Source organism: Hippocampus comes, unplaced genomic scaffold (genome assembly GCF_001891065.2).
Source record: "Hippocampus comes isolate QL1 unplaced genomic scaffold, H_comes_QL1_v1.1 scaffold186, whole genome shotgun sequence".
NCBI classification, from domain to species: Eukaryota; Metazoa; Chordata; class Actinopteri; order Syngnathiformes; family Syngnathidae; genus Hippocampus; species Hippocampus comes.
The window spans coordinates 2,978,043-2,986,310 of NW_017806236.1; the positions used below are offsets into that span (position 1 = coordinate 2,978,043).

General features: G+C 40.1%; 2 protein-coding genes and 1 long non-coding RNA gene across 3 annotated transcripts in view; 2 read left to right on the plus strand and 1 right to left on the minus strand.

Moving 5' to 3' along the window:
* Window positions 1–8,268, minus strand: part of LOC109507556 (lithostathine-1-beta-like) — a 37,909-nt gene that overhangs the window by 22,857 nt on the left and 6,784 nt on the right. The gene's annotated exons all lie outside the window — the stretch shown is intronic.
* On the plus strand, window positions 4–2,508 carry LOC109507554 (snaclec 6-like). Its single transcript, XM_019857060.1, has 7 exons — window positions 4–102; window positions 241–303; window positions 1,453–1,480; window positions 1,577–1,662; window positions 1,826–1,957; window positions 2,112–2,226; window positions 2,298–2,508. Exons 1-7 carry the CDS (start codon window positions 19–21, stop codon window positions 2,366–2,368), a joined length of 579 nt encoding a protein of 192 aa, XP_019712619.1. The 5' UTR covers window positions 4–18; the 3' UTR covers window positions 2,369–2,508.
* On the plus strand, window positions 5,637–6,242 carry LOC109507564 (uncharacterized). The gene is made up of 3 exons (XR_002166487.1): window positions 5,637–5,935; window positions 6,015–6,064; window positions 6,141–6,242. It is a non-coding gene; the product is annotated as an uncharacterized LOC109507564 (long non-coding RNA).

Here is an 8,268-nt window from a genome sequence, read left to right on the forward strand (position 1 = left end):
CGGGCGGGATCCCATCTGATGTGTTGTATAAATACGACACGTTACGCAGCCAACCACAAGACTGCCAACGTATTGAAGACAGGAGTCCTCATCTTTGGCAAGGTCCTGTAACTTTTCCATTTCTTCTGACTTTTTCAGCTTGTATTGCATTTTTATTTTATAAGGTGAGATGTACCGTAAATGTAATACTAATTAATATTTATTGTCAGAAATATGAAGCATTTTTCTTTTGTTGCACAGATGGCATTTGCTCTTCGCTTGTTGTTCCTCGTCTGTGGGATCAGTGGACTGTTGACTGGAGTTGTAAGTCAAAACCTCACTCACTGACTTAAATTAACATTACATGAATTACGAGAGTTTTTGATGTTTTGTAGGGTTACAACTAATAATTTTAATAATTGATGAATCTATCGATTATGTTGTCAATTGAAAGTTAAATTGGATTTTTTTGTAACATGCTTTACGTTACATCCGTTTATTTAAAAGCAGGACATGATGTCAAATTGACAGAGCATAAAATAATCAAACACAATTATGATTCCGTTGCTGGTTCAGACCTAAACATGTCAGATAGTTGGAAAAAAATCGCTCATCCATCCATTGATCGATCCATCCATTTTCTTGACCATTTATTCTCAGTCGGGTGTGCCATACCCTATCACAGCTTTCTTTGGACATTAAGCGTCACCCTGAACTGGTTGCCCGCTAATCGCAGTGAAAAACCATTCACACTCACAATTACACGTAGGTACAATCAAGAGTGTTCAATTCCCCAACCATGGAAACAATGTTGATGATTGTTTTCCAAAATAAAACAGTTTACAAATTTGTCATTTTGAAAAAAAATACAAAGATAATCAATGTGCTTTTAGGGAGAAATCTGAGAAAATATACTGAGAGGCTGGACCTCTGAGTATTTGGACAATTTTAAATCAAACGAAATCTTGAAATGGTGATTATAAGTGATTATGAAAATATCCATCCATCCATTTTCTCATCTGGGGGACACCCAGAACTGGTTGCCAGCTAATCGCAGGGCACACAGCAACCAACCACCATCACATACAACACTCACACCTAGGGACAATTTAGAGTGTTCCATTAACCTGCCGTGCATGTTTTGGGAATGTGGGAGGAAACTGGAGTACCCTGGGAAAACCCTCGCGGGCCCAGAGAGAGCGTACCAACTCCACACAGGAAGGCCGGAAGCCGAACTCGAACTCTGAAACTCTGTACTGTGAGGCAGACGAGCTAACCACCCACTGCCGTGCCTTCTTATCAAAATATTTTTTGATTAATTTGACAAAAATAATCATAATAACACATTTTTTTGTAAGCGCCTTAAGACTTGTTGATTAATCGATTAATCAACGTATCACTGATATTAGTGTCTTCATTTGTGTCACTTTCGTACAGTCTGATTTTTTTGTGTGTGCATTTTCTTCTTCACAGTGGTCTTTTAAAAAGATTGACTTCAAAGGTTGGTAGGCCTCACTCACATTTTTTCCAAATGAAGAACTTCTCAGTTTTGATTGACGCAGATTGTTTTCTTCCTCAAACAACAATTGTGTTGCAGATAATAACTGTCCCAAAGGGTGGACCCGGTTGGACTGTAACTGTTACATCTACCAAGATGATCCGAGGACCTTTGCAGATGCTGAGGTATGGAAATCAATACGTGTGATGTCGTTCCCAACCAATTTATTGCTATACCAATGAGTGACCCATCTGGGTGTTGCTTTGACTGGTCCTACCTCAATTTATGTGGCCAAATGTCTGGCGAATTTGAATAAGTGAAATCAACATACCACTCTTTTTCCATCAGAGCGTCTGCAACATTCTCGAAGCGAATCTTGTTTCCATCCACAACGACCTGGAAAATGCGTTTGTCGTCCAACTGGCTCGAGCGGGTGGTAATGATGACCTAACCTGGATTGGATTCACTGATGCAATTGAGGTGAAACATTGACCCGACACAAATGTTCTGATTGAATCCTGTCACTTGTGTTCAGTCGAGTTTTTTTTTTTTGCCACCAATGTCTCATGACAAAAAAAAAACAAACAAATGCAAAGTTGTCGTGGTCTTTAATATCAGTGACTTTGCATTCCAGGAAGATGATTTCATCTGGACTGATGGCACGGAACAGGATTTCTTTAACTTTGATCAAACTCCAAGTCCCGCAGAGCCTGATGGCACCGGGGACTGTGTTGTCCTTGCTGAGGATGGTCAGTAAAATTCTTGATTCATCTTTGCTAACAATCTCATGCTGTTAAACGTCAACCTTAAATTCTTTCAGATGGCTTTTGGCAGGATCAATCATGCACAGATCCGGAACCATATGTTTGCATCAAAGAGGTGTCCCACTAAGCATTTCTCTTACTGTATCTTCCTGCTTCCTGTCACAGTAGAATTTACTGGTCATGATGAATCAGTGAAATTTTGTGAATTGGTGACTCATTCTCTGGGTTTACTATCAACTTTGCTTGTTTTTCAACAATGCTCAATTATTATTGACAGCAAATTTGTAATGTCAAAAGAGCTGTTCTCCGATAAATGAAGGAATCTGTCAGCATTAAAAAAAAAAAAAAAAAAAAATTATGTGTCTTTTTTTTCTACACCCCTTTTCAAACTCCAGTCTATTGCTGGAAATGTATATGTTAAAAATCATGATAATCAGAGATGGGGAAATCCATTTTATTTTCTGGACCTGGATCCCTGACCTCTGATTATAATGGTGACTATGTAACAACAATGCATGGTCACCCAATACCACAAGTCCAACCACTATTAAATGCTATTCAACAGTTGATAAGAATTGACAGTTCAGAATCAGAATCATCTTCATTGGCCAAGTATGTGGAACACAGAAGGAATTTGTCTCCGGTAGTACAGGCTCCACTTGTATAATCGAAAACAGGCAAATACGACAAACATGGGCATGACAAATAAGTGGTCGTACCACCCAATGAGAGCTGTGAGACAATGTGCCAAGTATCAAGCAGAGCTAAAGTAATCAGTGGTAGAATATAATACCATGACAGTTGTGCAGTTGGTGCAGATAATCGTTGCACCATTTGTAAAGTGACCAGTGGCAGTATTTGTAGAACAGCTTGAAGTGTGCGATTGTACAGAAAGTCCTTGAGTGCTTTAACATGGAGACTGCGAAAAATGTGTACGAATGCAAGCAAGGAACCTTTTGTACATTGGGGCAAAACAAAAAAGGTTGTAGTGCAGTAATGAAATAAAAGAGGTCATGATGTAACTGCCAAAATCCGCAAATAAAATGGCAACAATAACAATTCAATGCGCAAAACCACCACGAACAACAACAATGACCATCCGAAGTAATTCCAATCATAAAGATGGTGTTGTGGTGCGTTCGCCTGACTTTGGTGAAGGCAGCGTGTTGCCAGTCAGTGACAGTGTGAATGTCAGGTTTGCGCAGAAGTGTCAGTTTTGCGTATCAGCTCGTTGTTAGGGAACACAAAGTTGTGCAAAAAGTAATGAAATATGGAACAATTGATCCAGTGGTTGTTTTAGAACAATTTTACAATGGGGGGCTTGGCTGGGGTGAACGATTTTGTCGGAGGCGAATCTAAATCAGTGTTTCTTAACCTTGTTAGAGGTTTTGCTGGTGCAACAAATCATGCAGATAGGACGCTGAATCCCATCACGTTCTCTGATGCATGTGAATCCATGCTGTAAATATTTGTCTGGCCGCTTTTTTTTTTTTTTTTTGCTCAACATAGTCAGTATATATTAAAACATTCTAAAAAAGTCACACGACGTACTATCACGAAAGTCACACGCTGACGACTGAGCGAACTAAATTTCCCACAGCACTGATTGGATGTCATGTGATCATCTGCAGCCAGTGATGGCATGCACTCTAATTATGTGGAAGAGCAAGTTAATCGTTCATGCCTCAGTGCAATCTCAGCCACGAGCATGTCCTCAGGAGACTTTCTCAACAGTTGGCTGTATGGGTGGGGATGCCCCAAATGGTTGTGCTGGGGGAGAGCACGCCCAAGGTGGCATACACAGACCTGACCTTTGACGAGTTGTTAAAGAGCAACATCAGGCCTGAAAATGTGGCATTATTCTAATAAGATGGAATCAAGGAAAGGAGAGAGACAAGATCAGACGGAGGCGGTAAAAAGACTGATGCCGCGTTGTCTTGTGCAAACTGTTGAGACAGAGTATAGTCTGATTAAGCTTTTAAGTATATGGGGATTTAAAGCCACATTGCAAAGCCACATTGCTGCTGTCAGCAAGCCGACTCTCGCTCCTAATGTCGCTCAATTTGGTCAGGCCCTTGAGTGGCACAGATGCGACACGTGAATCCTACAGTCGATACAGTGATTACAATTGAGAATGTTTACGTTGTCTTTTATGATGTTTTTGTACAATGTGCTAATATCGCTCTCCAAAAACACAAAAGATGTGGTGTTTTATTTGGGCGGTGGAATGACTTAATTGCATAAATTCAAGTCACGGTACTAAACATACAATGAGAATAAAGTTCAAATAAATTAGTAAAAACAAAGTTAAAGTGTGTGTGTGTGTGTGTGTGTGTGTGTGTGTGTGTGTGTGTGTGTGTGTGTGTGTGTGTGTGTGTGTGTGTGTGTGTGTGTGTGTGCACGCGCATGCGTTCAACCTTTTTCTGGGCAATTGCTGCAGGGCAGAGCATCCTGTGACACACCTGTTGGCTGTGATAATCAGTAAGGTATTGAGGTGCAGCAGAAGCAGAAGGATGATCTGTTCTGTTCTGTTGTGTTGCACGCTCATTTACTATAATCTGTTGTCTCTTGTTATTCTGTTTAATCCTTTTTGAACTTGCTTTTTTTGTGTGCGTTTTTTTTAATGTAAGTCCTTTTACCTTGTACCTGTTTTTTAATTTCTCACATAATCTTGTCAATTTTAGATTCAGTTTTGTTTGATCTGTCCTTTGATTTAGTTCTAGTTTTCAAAGAATTGGTTTCACATCAACATTTCTTTCGTTTGTACGAACTGTATACCTGCATGTAAATCTTTCTCAATTGTGGTGAATCAGCCCTTGGGCTCCTCAATTATCATTGACTGGTGTTCACACAATTGATAAATATTCCAACAACAACAAAAACATCATTTTTGGAAATGCAAAATGTTGACGGGGTTGTGGATCCTTAACTCTGTGCCTGCCCACCCACCAATGTCGATACTAAACAATGCTTTTGTGTGGTTTGTGTTATTATCTCATTGCCATGTGTCGAACGCACGCTGATGACATAGCCTGGCATGATATTAAGACAATTAAAACAGTGAATGAATATCATGAATAAATAATTATCGTGAAGCAATTTAGACAACTGTGTGTGTGCCCGTGCTTGCGTGCTCACGTGTTTAATGATCCTTAGACCACAGATATGGCTCGTCCAGGAGGTCACAAAGGAATCCGGAACAACATCGGCCAAAGTACCAATCAATGAATGAATCAGTTAATCAAACAAACTTTTCATACATAAAACTGTAATTTAAAGTGTGCCACACAAATAACACCCCCAACACACACACACACACACACACACACACCCACACACCCACACACCCACACACACACCCACACACACACACACACACACACACACACAGTTATAGGGGGAATGAAAGCAGTGTCATGTGACTTGTTTCACTTTGCGTTCGTGTGCAGGTGTTCATTGACCAAACAAACAAAAACAAAGCAGAGCTAAACATGACTTGCTCATCTTTTCTTCTTGATGCACCCTTGGCTGTTGATAACTCTGATACATCTTCTCTCATGGCCGGTTGTTTTTATCCCTTTTGTCCCAAACATTTTATCTGATCTCATTCCCACTGGTGGCAGTGTATGCACGGAAGTCCAAAAACTCCATCAAAGGATGGCGAGCCGCGTCTGCTGAGGACGAGGGGAGGCGGGTGAGACATCAACCCTCACATGTTGACCTCACTGTAAATAAGACAAATTAATAATATACAAAGTAGTTTTGTGTCACAGAGTCACTTCGGAAGTAGACTGTTTTCTTTACCAGTGTACATGTACGTATGGTAAGTGTCTGTTTTGAATCCTTTTTCATCTTTGGAGAGTAAATGATGTGGCTAACGCCAAGAAACTCTTTATCAGGTTGTTCCCTGCTGCCGTTTACTTGGCCTACGTGCTAACTCCCTTCATCAAATCCACTCCATTGATTCCCAACACCGGAAGTGTCACTACCCAGGACCATGCCAAAGACTGCACCAGGTCAGCACCGCACTTCAACAGAAAAGATGTGACAATGTTTTCTGATGCCTTTTGTTGTCTCTTTTCATCCTTAGTTCTATTTTGTTCTTGCACATCTCGTGTGATTCCTGCTCAGATGCTGTGAGTGTCAAAACATTGCTTCTTTTATTTGGTGCTACTGAGTTAAATCGATATTTGAGTGACGAATCTCAACTTTGCAAGATCTGAACCAGACCAAATGTTTCACTTGGCAACATAAAATTCGGTTGCCACGCCTGTCATTCGTAGACTCTAAGTGTCTCAGGAAGGGATCCCCAATAACACACCGATAGTCTGCCATTTTGGCTTGAATTAGCCATTTCGCAATCCTTTGGTTCATTTCTAGGAACTTGTTATGGTCAGGAGACTGAAAACTTTATGCACATACACAAAAATATCTCAGGAAGCAATGCCTGAGAAGAGATAGGAAGCCTGCCGTTTTTTGTCAACGTAGCCACTTTATGCCCATCATCCAGCCCCAAAAGATGAACATGTCAGAAAGGTTTTTTGTCTGTGACCCTTCAGGCCCGAAGTGCAAATGTTACACATAGCAACATGAAATTTGTCTCTCATGAGAACTGCGAATGGCTGGTAACCATTTCAGGGAACAGAATCAGAATCCGAATCTAAATCAGGATGTGCGTTCAAATACTCAAATAATAATAAAGAATTTACCATTTTAAAAAAGCAACTATTGTGAACAAACAAATGTGTTTGTGTCATGGGAATTTGACTTCTAACAGGGCAAAAATAAGTAACTGTTCGTACCTGTGAATGCTGACCAATTATTTTGTGGATAAGCAAGCTGTTACTCTTGTGTAGCTGCTCAAAATGCTAATTGCGCTGACCATCACCACCTCCCAACAAGATTAAATGAGAGCCCAAGACGTGGAGGGGGAGAAGGCTCCCTTGACAGATCTGTCCCTTTTTTTTCTTTTCTTTTTCTTTCTGAAATAAATCTCATCATTTTTAATAAAGACCTTCGTTATCTTGGTTTCCTTGGACAAGACAGTTGATCATCTGAAACTTTCACTTGGCCTAGAGTTCCTCCTTGAACATATTGAAGCATTGATCATGTTTTCAGAAATACAAGACAAAATATCCAAGGATTCATCCAGAGTCAAATATAGTTTTAAAGCGTGGTACACACCTTTTCTAAACTATCTTATTATGGAGGCCTGTATTTAAAACACAGGTAGATCAAAATTTTAAGATTCTACCTTGATAGACAAGGACGGATAGGGTACTGTATAAATATTCTGGACATCATGTGAAAACAGTGAATATGAAAAGCAGACATCGACACAGCGTTAGATCGATTATTTAAGTCTTACCAATAGATGTCGCTCTTTCCCCATGAACCTCCCGAAAATAGTCATAGTCGTTGCTTAAGAAACAACTTTGCCTCGGATCATTCCATTTAATTTTCCAAGATTAATCAATGTGCATGTCATAGTTTTTCCACAGCAGCGTTTCGGTGGGTTTTGTCGAGCATGCATAATGCAATTGCCACTCGCATTTCTGAAGGTTTTTGTTGGGTTACTTGGGAACGTAAGAGAGAAGTTGAGCGGGGCATCAAAACTAGCCGGACGAAAGACCGCACAGGAGATGAATTTGTTTTCACATACACAAACTGTATTTTTGTGTTACACATATTTATGACGCATATTTATGAAAAACTTTATAAACCTTTATTGTCAATATTATCTACTGTTATGATTATAATTCCTATTTTTATTACTTTTTTTACGAGCTTGATTATTTTTGGTTGCCCAGCCAGGCTGTTGGTGCCCTCCGCGCAGTCCTTGATGAGCGTGTGCCGAGGCACGGCACCTGGATAACGACATTCCTGATACTGCAATTGTGTCATGATTGCATTTTTTATGATCACTGTTCTTCCAGGCAAGCAATTTGTTTGTTTTTTTCTTCCCAGGAGATAATCCATGACACTTTTATGCGAGTCTTTGTATTCGTGTGATGCTGTCATGCTGTG